The 19,432-nt window shown below is 34.0% G+C and overlaps 1 protein-coding gene across 1 annotated transcript in view; it reads right to left on the bottom strand.

Annotated features, from left to right (window-relative positions):
* The window catches only part of NaCP60E (Na channel protein 60E), a 424,396-nt gene that overhangs the window by 38,822 nt on the left and 366,142 nt on the right, over positions 1-19,432 (bottom strand). Inside the window, exons 13-17 of the mRNA XM_075308943.1 lie at positions 16,280-16,408; positions 7,876-8,088; positions 3,443-5,940; positions 3,053-3,380; positions 2,885-2,985 (exon numbers count right to left, since the gene is read on the bottom strand). Of these exons, the coding sequence (XP_075165058.1) occupies positions 2,885-2,985; positions 3,053-3,380; positions 3,443-5,940; positions 7,876-8,088; positions 16,280-16,408 (3,269 nt within the window). The remainder of the gene's footprint in view (positions 1-2,884; positions 2,986-3,052; positions 3,381-3,442; positions 5,941-7,875; positions 8,089-16,279; positions 16,409-19,432) is intronic.

Below are 19,432 nucleotides of genomic sequence, written 5' to 3'. Positions count from 1 at the left end.
AAAAGTATATAGTCGACATAGGGTTCTTTCACTTTACATCACGTAGAGACTCAAAATATTAGTTCTGTGTTCTATATAGTAATGGACAATTTAACTTTATTGTGCATTAGTGAACAGAGCTACCTTCTAGTAATATCACCTAGAAAAGCTTTCAGCGCGGAAATGCTACGATTATTACAAAGAGGAGATAAACCACCGCCGATTTTTTTTTTTTTTTTGATATTCGCCCGAAACTGGAAAAGAACCCATAATCCATGTTTGCAGTGTTGCCAGTATTGGGGATTTTGTTTATACGTGGATGGGGCCTACATTTTTGAGTTGGGGACTTGGAAATTTGATGACGAATTTCCATAAATTTGAGTTTTTTTTTAAATCCGTTCAGTGTAAAAAATCACGTTTTCAAGAAAATCGTTTTTATACATCATTAAAAACAAAGAAAAGCAAATCGCCAAAATTAAAAAAAAAAATCTCATCTTTATTTCACGGCCGAAAATAGGGTGCAAATAGAGCATTTAGGTTAGAAAGAGACACAGAGTTTTATTTTGGGGACCCAAGCGCTAATTTATGGTATAATTTTACTCAGTTTGGCTAAGACATTTTTCATTTCGTGAGAATCTCAGATTTGGACAATTTATCCTATAAATATTTATGCGAATGATGAAGATGTTTCACCTTCATATTGATCTACTCGTAGTCAGGGTTGAAAAATCAAATTTTTAGATTGTATCAACGAGAATAAAAAAGTGTACTTTTTGGGTTAAAATTGTACCAAATTTCAAAACTAATTGGAATATCAGATTGGAATATCGTAACCGAAAAAAAATATATTTATCAACTTGTAAAATAACGAGGGTCCTATTTAGTAAAGGTTAAAATTCGAAATCTGTTTCTTTCCAATGTGTTTGTTGTCAAAGCATTTATCATATTTTCGTTTGAAAATATTCAGTCAAACACGTAACAAAATTGGGGATTTGAACACGAGCGATTCTTGAAATACAACAACACATGCAATTTTGGCTCAGGAATTGGCATTCAATATTGGAAATTAATGGAGTAAAAACAATTTTTCTCCCAAGAGTTGTCCCTGAACTTTCAGAAGTTTCGACATAAACTCAGAATCAAGACTAAAGTTCAATGGAAATGCTTCATAAAATCCTAAATATATTTTGTACCCATTTCGGAATATAGAAAAAGGGACTTCTCGAGCATTTTGAAGGCGAACTGACATTGTACCAAATAGGACATTGTAGCACCGTTGTTACTTTTGAAATACAACAACACATGCAATTTTGGCTCAGGAATTGGCATTCAATATTGGAAATTAATGGAGTAAAAACAATTTTTCTCCCAAGAGTTGTCCCTGAACTTTCAGAAGTTTCGACATAAACTCAGAATCAAGACTAAAGTTCAATGGAAATGCTTCATAAAATCCTAAATATATTTTGTACCCATTTCGGAATATAGAAAAAGGGACTTCTCGAGCATTTTGAAGGCGAACTGACATTGTACCAAATAGGACATTGTAGCACCGTTGTTACTTTTGAGAAGTGGAATGTACCAAATATAGTACAATTGTATCAACTTTTACATCCCTGTCTACTACGCAATTTTATTATTTGTGTTTAGAAGAAAGGGCAGCTCGTTCATAAATACACGTTGACCGAGCTGCTCTTTTCAACTGCAAGACAATCACCGATCTCCTGGTGTTGTGTTTTCAAATTTTGATATTATTGCAATTCGCAAGCTGGTACCACAAAAATATTTTTTTTTTTAATTTTTACTGATTTTCTTTATTTTTTTTTATAACGAAACTGTCAAAAAAATTTGGGGACTTTTGTGAGGAATTTTTATTTAAATTGGGGAGTTTTAAGGACAAGAACCAGGGAGCCACCGTGGTGCAATGGTTAGCATGCCCGCCTTGCATACACAAGGTCGTGGGTTCGATTCCTGCTTCGACCGAACACCAAAAAGTTTTTAAGCGGTGGATTATCCCACCTCAGTAATGCTGGTGACATTTCTGAGGCTTTCAAAGCTTCTCTAAGTGGTTTCACTGCAATGTGGAATGCCGTTCGGACTCGGCTATAAAAACGAGGTCCCTTGTCATTGAGCTTAACATGGAATCGGGCAGCACTCAGTGATAAGAGAGAAGTTCACCAATGTGGTATCACAATGGACTGAATAGTCTAAGTGAACCTGATACATCGGGCTGCCACCTAACCTAACCAAACCTAAGGACAAGAACCAGAAAAATTCTGGCAACACTGTACTGCATATAATGCAACACTGGCACCCTTCAACAAATTGTTTAATGGGCTAATTCTTTTGCTCAATATCGGACTTTTAAGAGGGCCAAAGTCAATTTATCGATTATATGACTTTTTACCCAATAAGAATCGAATTTTAAACCCGGTATTAATGAAAAAATCCAAACACTATTTTCGCTAGCATTTGTGACATTAATGTTGATACTAGCATAACAATTCTAATACATTATATATAAATTTTTTTGTTAACCAATTTTATTCAACTACCATACTCTCGTGTCTTATCTACATTACAGATCGGACATAAATTATATCCAATCTCTTATTTTTCGTGGTGTAAAGTGAAACATTTGTATAAAATTTAAATATACATGTGTGAATTAACTGATCTTATATAGAAAAAAATTAGCAATATATATATTATATTTGTATAAAAATATATTTGCATTAATTTCTCGTCGATAATCATTTAATAAAGAGAAGAAACGAAACGCATTAAAATGTAAATTGCATTCAAAAATACATTTAAAAGAGGCAGATAAATGGAAGAACATTTTTCAAGTAAGAAACATAAAAACAAAGAAATTTTACTCTAACTTAGAGAGAACTTAAGCACTTACCTTGATATGGCACGTAAAGGACGTAAAGCTCTTAGAGTACGTAAAGAACGTAAAACTTTTAAATTCTCATTCTCTTCGATTAGCAAAGAGAAAACAGAAACCTATTGAGATCAGAAGAAAGATTAAACAAAACTCCCATATGGCAACATCCTCTCATAGACAACTCACAAAAACTATAATAAAATCCAGTATGGTCCAAAAACTTGTAAAATACTTGGAAAACCCCAAGGCCAACCATTTGAGTACCATTTCCACAACAAATATCAAACAAAACGAAAAATTAGTCCAATAGAGTATACGTTTCAGCGACTTGTTACTATCCAGATAGATATCCTCAAAACAGAGAGTAATACTGGAGGCAAAGATCAACACCAAAACAAACCACTCAAAGGCTGGAGTATCCACAACAGTCAAGACGGCCGTTCTGACGCGTGTCCAATGTTTAGCAGTTGGTGTGTCCATACATGACATAAACCAAGGACAGCGAAAGTAAAAACTAAGAGAAAAACATGAAATTCCATTATGGCTGCCGTATCGTATCGAACCAGTTTTACTTACTGTTCATAACACTTTTGCGGGAAACAATCATCTGGCACTTTTGGTGGCTTCGAATGTCCGAAACTTGGAAAAGTCATGGGATCATTGTATGCTCCCTGCGAGTTACGTCTCCCACCCACTGTGAGATCGTCTACGTAGGAGACCAGACAATGCCATGGTTTTTCAGTCAGTCGTGAAAATGCAGATTTTTGCGACTGGAGCGCATCGCCGCTCTTGTCTTGTGACCCACCGGCCGATTGCAACTGTCCCACAATCACATCGCCGGCGGCCAGTGCCAGAGCTGATGACGTATCGGCCGCTCCCGAACTATGCGATTCAGTGCGGGCCGATTGAAAAGAAGCAGCTTTGTCTAAGGCCGATTGTGGATGCTCGGAGCGTGACTTCACTTGCAGTCGTCTCTGTTGTTGTTGCTGCTGCTTCTTTTGTTGCTGTTGGAGCTGATGCTGCTCTGAGTCAACGCTGCTGGCACGTGAAGGCACAGCCCTTGGGAGGAGAGGTGTGGTTCGCAATTGAGCATTGGTGGCATGATAGTGTTGCTGGTGTTCGGTTAAGGCCGTAAGGGGAGGTGTTGCCTTCAGCGAAGACATTTGGACCAATGTGGGTGGTTCCATAGAAGACTTGAGTGAGACTGGCGGTGTGGGTGGTATAACGGCCGACGATGAATTCGACGAGTCGTGTAGGTGTGATTGTTGTTGCTGCTGCTGGTGCTGCTGTTGTTGTTGTTGTAAAGCTAACTGGGTCAATTGTTTGTGCAGCAGGAGATTCTCATAGGAGTTTGTACTTTTCAGGGAAAGACTATCGATCTTATCAGCAGCATCTACAGTCAGGCATTTCCGCGGCAGTCTCTCCGATTCCATGCGCAGCGTCGATATAGGCTTCTCATCTTCGGGCACCTCATCTACCCGCTCAATTAGAGACATTCGTTTGAAACGATCGAATTGAGCACTGAAGAGATCACTTTTTCGCCTCATAAAAGGCGATTGGGCTCCCGAGGCTTGGGTGGCCGCAATGGACATTGCTTCCACGGAGGCAAAAGGAGCTTGTATTTGATCACAGATCTTTCGTATTTCATTGCTTATGCAAAAGTCTTCATCGATTTTTCGTTGCTTCTCCAAACTTCTTCGCTTTATTTTAACTGAAGCGCGATTTGTACTTGCGGGCAAAGAGTGTTGCCGACGCGGCACGGTCGATAGATCATAGCTATCATAGGGATTGAGAGGCGTTACCACCTCATCAGCCGCAGTACGCTCTGAGGCCCCTGTTATGACGGCTATATGCTCCAGTATGGCTTTATTGGCCTCATCTGCCGCCGGTGAAGGTTCCGATAATGTTGATAGTCGCCTCTCTAACGAAGTCGTTGACTTTTTTATCTCTTCCAGTTCCTTTTCGAAACTCTGTATGATATTATCAAACTCGGAATGCTCGACCAAGGGGGCACTTTCATTATCATGTGCATTGCCATTGGACGAATGACTACCACCATTGCGTCGAGATTCAATGGTCTGTAATATGGAATTGGAAATGTAGCTTAAATTCGATTTAATGCTGCTGGTTGAGGGTTTGCGCTCCTCCCTCTTGCTCTCCGTTACTATCAATGAATCCGTATCGGCTTCCATGGTGGACCCATAGCCCACCGTATCACTAAAATAATTATGACTATTGTCCTGGCCATCTTCCTGTAAAAACTGAAATAATTCCTTTTGATCACAGTTCAATAGTTCGTCTCTAAGGTTAACATGATTCGAGAGTAACTCCTCGTGTTCCATGGAGATTGTATTTAACGAATGCCCACTCAGATCTCGTTTCATGCTCGAGGCATTCTCATCCTCAGAACGTCGTGAGGGTATTAACGAACGTTGCGATTGATCGCTGGACTGCGACAAGCGATCTAGCGATTTACGATAACTCGGTGACCGTGTCAATAATGATTTTTGATATTGCAAATATGACTCGTCATGATCTTCACTACATAGACGCGTTGATATTCGCTCTTGCAGCGAATCTCCTCTCATGTAGGAGCCACTTCGTTGATCCTGATTATAAGGATCCGTATCTGTGGAATTATATTGGCCCATCATTTGGAGTTCTATGGATTCCGTGTAGGTGGTTGGATCATCACGTGAATCATTTGGTTGAGTACCAAAACCGGAAGACATTTGATGTTGTAAGCGACGTTCAGCCTGTGGATTTGGGCTATTATTGTCTAATTGGCAGGAACTGGCCACAGTGCCATCAAATGAAGGCATGGCCGTTTGTTGTTGCTGATAGAGCAGCTGCAAGGCTGGTTGGGTGGTTGTTAACATTGGTGACGCAGAAGAATGTTCGTATAATGCTGGCTGTTGGTGATGCTGTTGTTGCTGGAGATATTGTTGCGTCGTTGATGTATATGATTTGCGATCTTCTTCAGTTTCGGCACCATCGATGATGGTGTGAAGGCTCCCTTTGAGGGGTATGATAATGCCGAAATCCGAGCCGGAAACTGGGCGATTCATTGATTCCTACAAAATGAAGGAATATAAATAAAAGTTGCATAAACTTAAAATGTTCTAAATATTTCCCATAAAGGGAAATGAGTAGTTTTATTTATTAGCCTCTCAAAGCTTGTGTATATTTGGTGCCGTTTGACAGTTTCTTAGTACGTTTCTGTGGCCAGGCATCCATTATAGGAGAATATTGTATTGCTCAGCAATCTTGTGAAGAGATTTGCATCACACACTATTCAATTCAATCTTAACATAATTTCAACATTTTTTACACACTTCACCATAAAATGTGGTTAACTTTGCCATTCAATCTGTAACACATCGAAATATTGGTCTCAAACCGCATAAAATATATAGTCTGGGTCGTGGTTAGGTAAGGTTAGACAGCCTGCCATTTTAGGCTCATTTATTCAGTCCATTGTGATGCCGGAAGTGGTGAACTTCTCCCTTATCAACGAATGCTGCCAAATGGTATGTTTAGTTCAATGACAAGGGACCTCCTTTTTATAGCCGAGTCCGACCGGCGTTTCAATTTGAGGTGAAACCACTTAGAGAAGCTTTGAATGACTCAAAAATATCACCACCATTACCGAGAGGGTATAAGTCAACGCTGAAAAACTATTTTGGTGTTTGTTCGAAACTGAGATTGAACCCACGAACTTTTGTATCAAGGCGGGCATGCTAACTTTTGCACCACAGTCGTGGTAAACTTTTGAGTAGGTCTACCGATGTCCGTCCATGCATCTGTAGAAATCACACTCACTTCCGAATGAAATAAGCTTTCGCCTTGAAACTTGGCACGAATGGTATTTCAAATGGGCCATATTGGACCTCTTTTAGATATAGTCTCCATCTAAACCAACTCCAAGATTTGACTTTTTGAGCCTCCTAAGGATCTAGTTTCATCCGATCCTGTTGAAAAATTGGTTCATATCGGTTCATAATTATATAGATTTGACTTCTTGGGCTTCTTGAGCTTCTTCGGTTAATGGACCAACTCCAGGACCGGTACAGAACTTGTGCGTGGAGTGTATAGGTCAATCCAATTCTGATTAAAACGCATGGAAGGGGCCGCTCATTTTAACATGGGGTTTTCATTGACCGGGTAAATTTACTTAGACTCATCCCAAAGGAAACAACCTGTGAACATTTAGTAGAGCCATCCCATAGATAGATTCCCATGAACCAGTCTTGGTTAATATTTTAAGAATCTGTTTCATGAAAATCTTTTGGAATATGTTGAACTATGGATTATTGTAATAATTGTAATCCAGTAAATATGTAGATCCAATAAGAGTTTAAGTTAGGTTAGGTTAAAGTGGCAGCCCGATTAAGATTCAGGCTCACTTAGACTATTCAGTCCATTGTGATACCACATTAACTAAAAGTACCTATTACATATGGGCACTTCTAGTTTTAACCGCTGAACCTTCTTGATTATTTTTCTTTGTTGAACCAACCAGATTGTTCCAAAAACATTAGCAGACTGCTTAAGTTAACGTTTTCAGATCCGCCAGTAATCTGAAGCTATATGCTCCTAAAAGTTGCTTGCGCTTTACACAAAATGCAGGACACTCACACAAGAGGTGTTTAATTGATTCCTTTTCCTCTGCATCATGACAGCTCATACAATAGTCATTATACTTCGCGCCTATAGTTTTTGCAAAATCGCTTATCAGGCAGCGAGAGTTTAAGACGACAATTTAAATTGTGAGAAACTGGAGCATCAGTACCAGTCCCGTGATAGGTACGCCAGAAGCAATTTGCACCAATTTACCGTATTCCCCAAATAAACCGATCCCCAAATTTGACTTCTCATGGAAGAACAAATTTCATCCGATCCGGTAAATATTTGATGTACGATATCAAACGAACATGCCCTCTAACTATCATGCAAGAGTTGATCCATTTTGGTTTATAATTTATTTATCAATAAAATAGTACACTTACCTGATAGCTTAGCCTATGAAACTTGGTTTCCGACATCAGACCAGGTTTATCAAGCATTCCGGCGCCCGCAGCATTTTGAGCCTCGATGACAATTTGTTGAAATTTCGAAGCATATTTTCTTTCTTTGCGTTCTTTTCGTTCTTGACGCTTTTTACGAATCAAATCTCGAACTCTTTCAATACTACGAGCTAATTTTGATTCTTCGCCAACTTCCTAGTGAGGTTAAAATCATGGGATTGTACAAAAAAAGAGATGTTGGGAAAACAATTGATTAAAATTTCTAAACATCTATTTAGATAAGTAGAGTCTTAGAGATATTATAAAAAGATTTACAAAACGAAAACAAAAAAATACAAATTCTTACACTAAATAGCACAAAATCATATTCCCAAACAGCCAATGACCATAAATACCATAGAAAATTAAAATATCTATTTAAAAAATAAAAGAAAATTGAAGAATTGAAGCTTTTCAAACAAAATACCAATCAATCTCAACATTAAATTGCAAATCTACTCTTAATAATTTTTTTTCAAAGTTTTATAAATTTTTCATATATCTAAGATAAAAATAATGAAATAAGATTCACATGCACTTCAATACTAAATTCAATTCAAAAATTAGCTATGCTCTAATTCAGTTCAATTATAATCTAATTGGGGGCCAAATACTAGTTTACTTTAATTTATGATTACTTTTAATTTCAATTCAATTTAAATTTTTTGTGACTTTTTTTATCAAAGTAGTGAAAAGAAATTATAAAGGATTTAAGGTTTTTTTTTTGGATTAAAGTCGGAAGGGTTAAAATCTACAATTACCTTTTTCTTGAATATCTGTTAAGTTTTTTTTTTTAAGTTTAGGTTTGATTAAACACATATATTGAAACGATGTATTTGGCGTAAATGTATTTTGTTTGTCAAGACGAGTAATTTGTTTGTAACATTTATTATTGTTGTTTTGTTTTTGAAGGAGGGGAAGTTGCAAACAGTCAAAGTTAGAGAGAAATAGAGAGACAGATATAGAGTGTTTTTTGTATATATATATATATTGGAAATTTTCATTTTCATTTCGGAACACGGTGCACAATAATAGTTCGTTAATATATTTTTTTAATTCAAAATTAATAAATCGGTGCATTTTTTTATTAAAAAAAAACGTATTTAAATGTTTATAAGAATTCTCAGTATGTTGATGCATGAAGGAAATGCATAGTTTTTTCGTATATAAGTTTTTATTGACGTTTTATAGTTTAGAATATTATGTTTTTAATTTGTTTCAAATTTATTCATAAAAAAGACATATAAGCAACACACACGAACATACACAGACACACATTTAATGTAAATACAATAACAACAACAAGAAGGAAGACAATAAAATATTTATTTAATATTAAATCACAGGGCAGTTATATATATTTTTTTAGTATTTTAATATATTTTTTGATGCATATGAAATTTATAAAAATAAAGTACTTTTCAATTATGACCAAAAAATTGAAGAAATTAATTAAAAAAAAAAAGTATAGACACTAAAAATTTCGGATATATTTAATGAAAGCGAATTCGAAACATTGTCTTTTAATTCACATTTTCTACTTATTAGAGAAAGTTAAAAAAAATTTAAGAAAATCTAAAATATAATTTCCTAAGATTAACAAACAGGTTTGAATATGTGTATGTAAGAAAATGTATAGTAATTTTTTAGAATACAATGTTTTGTAATTCTTAATTTTTTTTTAGGGAATTTTATCAATGTATTATTCCATCCTCAATAATAAATTTTCATAATATCCCAGCAAAAAAAGCGTCGCCAAAAAAGTAATGAAAATGTTCTTTTTGGATCCGGAAGTGGTGCAAAATTGACGCAGAATTTAGCATGGGCTTGTCATAGGACGGAAGTCCATTTCAGCAACTGTTGCACTGAATTTGCATCACTTCTTTAGGTGTGATCCGAATTCAATGTTTTGGATGTAAATCAAAAAATTCTGTGATATTTTGTCAAATAAATAATTTTTATAATTTTTTATAATTTTTAATGGATTCTAGGTTAGGTTAGGTTATAATCCATAATTAATGGATTCTAACGCTTGTCGGAAACGTTAGACCTAAAATATTTTCAAAAATTCACATTTTTTTCAGATTGGATTTAGCATTTTTTTCGACAAAATTTAAATGATTTGTACCATTTTATGAATTTTTACTCTGCTTGTAACCTCTTTGAAATAAAAAAAGTTAAAATTATCCATTAAAAGTATGAAAAAACCTAATTATAAAAAATTGAATTAAAAGAACTTCCTGGGTAGTTAAAATAAATAACACCATTGGGAGTGCATCTTCTGGAAGTGCTTTTAAAGTTGTACCTTTGGAAGAACTTCAAAATTTTTTTTTGCTGGGATTATATTGTAATTTTTAATATATTTAAAAATTATTGAGAGTACTACATCTATTACTTAGAGACTTATCATCATTGTTTCCGTTTGAAACACAGAGTGGCTGACAGGTATTGCAACCAACTTCACACTGAAAAAGCAGTGAACCCATCCAGTATGAAAAATTTTACTTAATTTTAGAAAATTATGATTATTTCTAGAAACAATTAACTAAACTCTATTACAAACGCTGACATCAGAAAAATAAGTAAATATTTTACGACAAATTCAAGAAAATTTATTAGACATAATAAATTTTTTTCACTTGTTAAAGAATGTTTTATAGTTGGAAGGAAAAAATTTGAGTTCAAAATTGCAAGTATATCTTTAATGCCATACGAAGTTCAAGATGGCCGCATTATTGGTAAAATTTACAAATTTTAAGAAACTCTGAACTATTTTGTGGAAGACCCGAAATTAGTTAATCTTTCACCCATGTTCCGATATCAACTTCAATTCCACTTCCACTATTCACGTCAAATCCTCGAACGTGAAAATTTGGTGGTCTTAATTCCACGTTCTTTTTTGAACTTTTCTGTAACCAGCTGGGTTGCATAAATCACCCAAAAATTCACTAAGGCGGAAATCAAAATAAATGGAATCAATAGACTTATTATAATTTATTATTTGTTTTTAATTAAAAATTACGCAGTTTTAATAAAACTCATGTATTAAATATAAAACATTTCAAATTTTTTACGCGAGTACTTTTTTTAACCGGCAATACACCCATCTTGGACATAATTCAACTTTCACCAAGACTTTTGCAAGTGAATTGATTTCACGAAAATTCCGGTGAAAGTGGATTGTAGGACACGAACATCGTGGAATTGATTCACATTCACCTGGAAGTGGATTTGGGAACATGGGCATTTATGCTTCATTTGTGTATACTTTTTTCCTCTGTTTTAGTTAACTAACGTACACAAAAAAATATTAACGTCATGGAAACTCCCTTAAAACTTAATAATTCCATGAACTAAAAGAGCGTTAAATCGGCTTTAATGCAATATAGGGTTCACTTTTTTTTTTTTTGAGTGCATGTTCAGATTTTATTCAATTCAAGCGTGATATTTGGATTGCTTTATATTTGGCTGGAAAACCACAAGAGGCTATCGGTAGATGGAATAAAACGATAAGGCCAGATTTGATTGAAATCTACGCCACAGTAAATTTCACTTTAACCACTTTAACCTAACCTAACCTATATCGCAATGGACTGAATACTCTAAGTGAGCCTGAAATTTAATCGGGCTGCCACTTTAACATTTTAACCTACGCCTCAGTTGAAGAAACCTTGCTCTCATGCAACTCATATTGAAAAATGATCTTGGAATAAAGCCATTGAAGTTCCAAAACGAGCTCACCGATGTACACTGTAAAAAGTCAAGGAGTTGTTTCACTTGCACGAAAGTGGCCACACAGAAAAAAAGTTCGTAGTTAGGTTAGGTATTGAGGCAGCTAGTTCTGAAACTAGCGCTAAATTTAACTTATAAGTTATTTGTTTGTATTTAAATTTTATTAACTTTTTTCGAAATTTTCCAAAGCCCAATAAAATTTTCCTTATCCCAAGTATGTCTCAAATTTTGTATGAACTAAATATGGGTATAAAGTTCAATGACCGCACACGGAAGTTCTAGGTGAACTAAAGCAAAAGGAAAACTTTCGTACACTCATAGAAAAAAGTCTACTAAAAACAGCAGTCGATGTCTGCTGTTATATTTTTGTACTTCAGGGCCTAACGAACAACAATTTATAAAATATTTAGGTTATACATTTTTTCCCAAAGCATATTTAAGAATCAAAAGTAGTTTTTGGTATATTTTTGCCCTGTAATATACTTCCAAGCTCCTAAATACGATCAGCAAACATTTTGTTTGCTGTTATGCCTCAATTCGATAAATATTCAGATTTTTGGTCAAATACTATAGATATTCATAAAATATTGTTTTAATTATGTTAGGATAGCTCCTAAGTTGACATTTTTATTTGTTTTAGCCAAAATAAATCATGTTTTAGTGTAATCGAGCTTAAAAAATAGCAGGAAATGTTTGCTATTTCAGCAAAAAGTGACTTCTGTCCCTTTTTCAGCAGACTTTTTGCTGTTTCAGCAGACTTTTCTGCTGTCCCTACTAACAAATTTCTTTGGGTGTAAGAATGAACTACTGTATGGTTAAAATGTTCATGATTTTGGCGCCAATGATTTTTATACCCTCCACCATAGGATGGGGGTATATTAACTTTGTCGTTCCGTTTGTTACACATCGAAATATTGGTCTAATTTTGAGTCGATCTAAGCATGTCCGTCCGTCCGTCCGTCTGTTGAAATCACGCTAACTTCCGAACGAAACAAGCTATCGACTTGAAACTTGGCACAAGTAGTAGTTATTGATGTAGGTCGGATGGTATTGCAAATGGGCCATATCGGTCCACTTTTACGTATAGCCCCCATATAAACGGACCCCCAAATTTGGCTTGCGATCACTCAAAGAGAAGCAAATTTCATCCGATCCGGCTGAAATTTGGTACATGGTGTTAGTATATGGTCCCTAATGACCATGCAAAAATTGGCCCACATCGGTCCATAATTATATATAGCCCCCATATAAACCGATCACCAGATTTGACCTCCGGAGCCTCGTGGAAGACCAAAACTCATCTGATTCAGTTGAAATTTGGTACGTGGTGTTAATATATGGCCTCAAACACCCATGCCAAAATTGGTCGAAATCGGTCAATAATTATATATAGGCCCCATACAAACCGATCCCCAGATTTGACCTCCGGAGCCCCTTGGAAGAGCAAAATTTATCCGATTCGGTTGAAATTTGGTACGTGATATTAGTATATGGTATCCAACAACCATACAGGAATTGGTTCATATCAGCCCATAATTATATATAATTATATGAGCTCGAGCGGCACCCATTTTGCACAGAGCTTCCGCATATCCAAATATTGATGAATGATATGACCAACACGTTCCTTTGATATCTTTAAGGCCTCTGCTATCTCGATCAACTTCATTTTACGATTTGATTTTGGAGCCTCTTGGAGGAGCAAAATTTCATCCGAGTCAGTTGAAATTTGGTACATTGTTCTAGTATATGGCCGTTAACAACCATGCCTAACTAGGTCCATATAGGTCTATATTTATATATAGACAGTCTTTCGTAGAAGTTTCTACGCAATCCATGGTGGAGGGTACATAAGATTCGGCCTGGCCGAACTTACGGCCGTATATACTTGTTTGCTCTTGAACTATAAAATTTAAAAGGAAAATGATAGAAATATATCGCTTTACTTAGTTGTATTACATATGACCCACACTGTATATACAAAATTTAATTGTAATATATTTGAATTTGAAATTATATGTCACTAAAGATAATTTATTTATATTGTAGTTCAAGGAAACATTATGTTTTGTAAATGTTTTCTTGACTTTAATAATTTTTTGCGTACATTAGTAAGATTATGTTATATTACTAAAATAGGGGGAAATTATACACAAATAATGCATAAAGATTTACTAAATGTCATGTCTCCCACTAAATAATTCGGAATTTCTTAACATTTGTAAATTGTAAAGTCTAAAGTCTTGGAACATTTGGTGTATGAGAAAATAATCTCCTCAACATGTCAGTATCTTTCTGATGTTCAACATGGGTTTATGAAAAATCGCTCGACGGTAACTAATTTATTGGTATTTACGAATTTTTGTTTAAACAGTTTGGAAAAGGGGTTTCAAGTGGATACTATTTACTTAGATTTTTGCAAAGCTTTTGATAAAGTTTCTCACAATATTTTACTGGCAAAGCTTTATAAAATTGGTTTCCATTCTAATTTACTACAATGGTTGCAATCTTACTTAAGTTCTAGACGTTGTTTTGTGTGTGTGGATGCTTCAGTTTCAGAACCATATATTAGTACATCAGGAGTTCCCCAGGGTAGTATTCTGGGTCCATTATTATTTATTTTATATATTAATGATATTTCATTTTGTTGCAATTTTTCAAAGTGTTTGATTTATGCGGATGATATTAAGCTTTTTGGAAACATTAAATGCTTAGCTGATGTAAGGTTACTACAGGCTGATTTAGATAGGCTATCTGCGTGGTGTAAATTGAATTTATTGCCATTGAATATATCTAAATGTGTTCAATTATCCTATACCAGAAGAATTAATTTCCTAAATACTTCTTATTGCATAGATAATCAACAGTTGTTAAAGGTTGATAGTATGCGAGACTTGGGGGTAGTATTTGATGCCAAATTTTCGTTCAAATTACATATAGATTATATGATGCCTAAAGCATATTCAATGTTTGCATTTGTACGACGGAATTGTAAGGAGTTTAGGGATCCATATACTAGAAAAATTTTGTATATGACATTTGTGAGATCTAGACTAGAATATGCTTCTATTATTTGGAATCCTATATACACTGTGCACTGCGATCGAGTTGAAAGATTGCAGAGAAAATTTATAAAGTTTGCACTATCGTCTTTGTCATTTACTAACCCAGTCCCTTCATATAAAGCCAGATGTAGACTTATTCATTTGGAATCCCTTGAGTGTCGTAGAATAAAATGTTCTATTTTGTTCGTTTACAAAGTAATTAATGGATTTATAGATTGTCCGTCTATTCTACAGTTGATTAGTTTTAATGTACCAGTGCACTGTTTACGAAACCATGATTATTTTGCTATCCCAGCTCATAGAACTAATTATGCTTTATTTGAGCCAATTTTGAGATCTTTAAAGGAATTCAATCACTTAAATAATAAATTTGAATTAGATTTTTCAATTTCCCTAAATAGATTTAATACTATCTTAGACTTAATTTATTTTTAGAATGTCTAGTCTGTAAGGAATGTATTCCATAGACTGAAATAAATAAATAAATAAAAAATAAAAAAATAAATTGTACTAATAATGGCCCATGTTAAACTTCGTATGGCACTAAAGACATTGTTTCAATTTTGAACTCCAATCTTTTCTTCATACTAAGAAATATTCTTTTACAAGTGAAAAAAATAATAATAATTATTAATAATTACCTTCAATTTTGTCAAAAAATATTTACTTATTTTAGTGACATCTGCGTTGGTAATACAGTTGAAATTTTCTAAAATTAACCTATTTTTTCTAAAATTACACAAAATTTTCCCACATTCAAAATGCAGTTCACTAGTAATAAATAAAACCAAGTTCGAAGTTCGATCTTTTCGTTTTGGCTAACACTTCGATATAACTAAAACTTATAGTGTCTATAATTCCAATTTAATTATTGTTATCTTTATTTTCTTTCAATACGAAATTTTAAGATGAGTTCTCATCCCTTCACAAGCCACTAAAAAATAGCATGACCCTAAAATGTGCTTTAAATATTCATGAAAACTTAATAATGAAACTAAGGGCGATTTTGTTTCTATGAAAAAGTGTTGTCCTAATGTTACATTACATTTTCTCTAGTTGTATTTTCACCCAAACTGGGAATTAATTCTAAAGGTATTGTTTTTATATTTTAAAGGTAATTTCAAAGATGTTACACTTTTTATTAGAAGCGAAATCGATATAAAATAAATTTTAATAAAAGTTGTCTTTTGTTTTTTGTATAAAAAAAGAAAAGATAATCTTTTTTCGAAACACTTTTAAAACCATCTAGACATTAATAACGACATTTATTTAAGATTCCGAAGCATTTTTTCTCAACTGAGATGACATTTTTTTAAGCATTGCATATTGTTAAGGATTTTTTTTTCAAATAAGAAGACACTTCTTATAAGCGAGGATGGTTTATTAAATTTTTAATAACAATTAGATTTCTTTTTTTATTATGTTATGCTTAACCACACATATAAACATTGCAGACATTAAATATTCACGGGTTGAATTTATTTTTAATAAATCAATCCATCAATCAATAAAAATGTGATAAATAAATAAAACAAAAGCATGCATTTTACCTCTTTCTTTGACTTGAGTTCCTCCGAATTAAAGCTGTTGAGCAACAAGGCCAAGAACAAATTTAGCACCATGAAATTGCCCATAACCAAAGTGGGTAGGAATATAGCAAAACAGGTGGATGCTCCTTGCTAGAAATTTCCAATAAATAGATATACAAGTTTTAAGATAAAATTGATGATAAATAGGTCGACTAAAAAGTCTAGAGTGGATAAACCAAAAAAGAAATTTTTAGTTATTTTTTTTAATGTATATTGAAAAAAACATTTTTCAATATTTTTGGAAAGCTTTTGTTCTCTATAAAAATGGTTTATTAAAAATTTTCAATAATAAAATTTAGAACAATATTTATTTAGTTTAATTAAATTTATAATATTTGTGTCAAGAAAATTTCCTGACGATTAAGATTAAGATTTTATGAATCTCTGGGTCTATAAATGCCAGCAGCGGTGATAAAAGGAAGGAAAATCATTTAATATGAAATATTTTTGGACCATTCCAATTATGGATATTGGAGGCCACAGATAATTTTTCCGAACCGAATGTATAGATATATCTCTCACATTGAAAACAATTTTAATTTTCTTTTTTTTTTATCATACATTTACTGTATGATTAAAATAAACAATAAATAAATAAATAATAATTTTCTTTGAAAATTGGTTGTTTGATGTTGCCATTTTTGCCACCATTCTGGACCAGAGAATGAGGCCGACCCATTTTTGTCGGCGGCGGCGTGACGGCTAAGCCTATATAAACTTGCTCCCAGAGAAGTAATATGATCACCTCATACATATTTCAAGAGCGAAATGTTAATTTTAGACGGAAAACATGGAACATATTTGTCGCAAAACATTTATTTTCTCGCCAAAAATATACATGGTTGCCGAAATCAGATACATAATTTCCGAGGAAATAACGTGGTTGCGACAAACATGTTACATGTTCTCCGTCCAAAAATAACATTTTGCTCTTGAAACATGTTTGAAGTGATCATATTCCTTCTGTGTGTGTGTCCATTGGGCGGCGGACAATTATCCATTATAAAATCAATTTGAAGTTATCCGAATGGTAATGAGATTAGTTGTACAACCAATCTTACAATAACATTTACATTTCATTCAAATTTTCTGAGATAAATTATTAAAGCAACTTGATACTGACTGATTTTGGGTGAAAAGTTAAACATTTTGAGAAAAAATACAAAAATTATTAACAAATTTTTCTGATTTTAAATCAATATTTTTGATTAATTGGCGGCTAATTTTGAGTCGAGAAATATTTTATAACAAATTCCACATCTGCTGAGAAATAGATCTGCATACAAATATTTTTTATACCCTCCACCATAGGATGGGCGGTATATTAACTTTGTCATTCCGTTTGCAACACATCGAAATATTGCTCTAAGACCCCATAAAGTATAAATATTCTGGGTCGTGGTGAAATTCTGAGTCGATCTAAGCATGTCCGTCCGTCCGTCTGTCTGTTGAAATCACGCTAACTTCCGAACGAAACAAGCTATCGACTTGAAACTTGGCACAAGTAGTTGTTATTGATGTAGGTCGGATGGTATTGCAAATGGGCCGTATCGGACCACTTTTACGTATAGCTGAGATTTGGCTTGCGGAGCCTCTTGGAGGAGCAAAATTCATCCAATCCGGTTGAAATTTGGTACATGGTGTTACTATATGGTCTCTCACAACCATGCAAAAATTGGTCCAAATCGGTCCATAATTATATATAGCCCCCATATAAACCGATCCCCAGATTTGGCTTGCGGAGCCTCTAAGAGAAGCAAATTTCATCCGATCCGGCTGAAATTTGGTATATGGTGTTAGTATATGATCTTTAACAAACATGCAAAAATTGGTCCACATAGGTGCATAATAATATATAGCCCCCATATAAACCGATCCCTAGATTTGGCTTGCGGAGCCTCTGAGAGAAGCAAATTTCATCCGATCCGGCTGAAATTCGGTACCTGGTGTAAGTATATGGTCTCTAACAACTATGCAAAAATTGGTCCACATCGGTCCATAATTATATATAGCCCCCATATAAACCGATCCCCCGATTTGGCTTGCGGAGCCTCTAAGAGAAGCAAATTTTATCCGATCCGGCTGAAATTTGGTACATGGTGTTAGTATATGGTCTCTACCAACCGTGCAAACTTTGGTTCACATCGGTCCATAATTATATATAGCCCTAATATAAACCGATCCCCAGATTTCACCTCCGGAGCCTCATGGATGAGCAAAATTCACCATTTCCGGTTGAAATTTGGTACGTGGTGTTAGTATATGGTCTCTAACAACCATGCAAAAATTGGTCCATACCGGTCTTAATTATATTTAACCCCCATTTAAACCGATACCCAGATTTGACCTCCGGAGCTATTGGAGGAGCAAAATTAAGCCGACCCGGTTGAAATTTGGTACGTGGTGAAATTTGGTACATTGCGCTAGTATATGGCCGCTAACAACAATGCCAAAATTCGTACATATCGGTCTATAGTTATATATAATCTACCAAAATTGTATTTCTATAGAAAATTTTGTCACAATTTTATTACTATACAAAATTGTGTCAAGATTTTATTCCTATAGAAAATTTTGTCAAAATTTTATTTCTATAAAAAATTTTATTACTATACAAAATTTTGTCAAGATTTGATTTCTATAGAAAATTTTGTCAAATTTTATTGCTATAGAAAATTTTGTCAAAATTTTATTTCTATAGAAAATTTTGTCAAAATTTTATTTCTATAGAAAATTTTGTCGAAATTTTATTTCTATAGAAAATTTTGTCAAAATTTTATTTCTACACAGAAAAAAAAGTGTCTCGTAAATTTAAGAAAATTTTTACAATAATTTATTACAAGAATTTTCCAGAATTTTAGTTCATTTTTCGCATCTTCAACGAAAATTAACTACTCGGAAGGAAATTTTACAAATTCTAAGTAGCAATCGTTTAGTTCATGGCCTACAAAATACGATGGAAATTTCCTTAAAAAATTTCTTAACTGCTAGTTAAAAATTCGTTTGTCATGCTATAAAACTACTTGTGAAATGTAAAGTATTTTGTAAATAATAAGTGCAATTTACTATACGATTTTTTTGTATGAGAAAATATTTTTTTACGAAAAATGAACT

Source organism: Haematobia irritans, chromosome 5, assembly GCF_050003625.1.
Source record: "Haematobia irritans isolate KBUSLIRL chromosome 5, ASM5000362v1, whole genome shotgun sequence".
NCBI lineage: Eukaryota > Metazoa > Arthropoda > Insecta > Diptera > Muscidae > Haematobia > Haematobia irritans.
The sequence above is the reverse complement of the archived record's forward strand: the minus strand, read 5'-3'. Positions and strand labels throughout refer to the sequence as shown.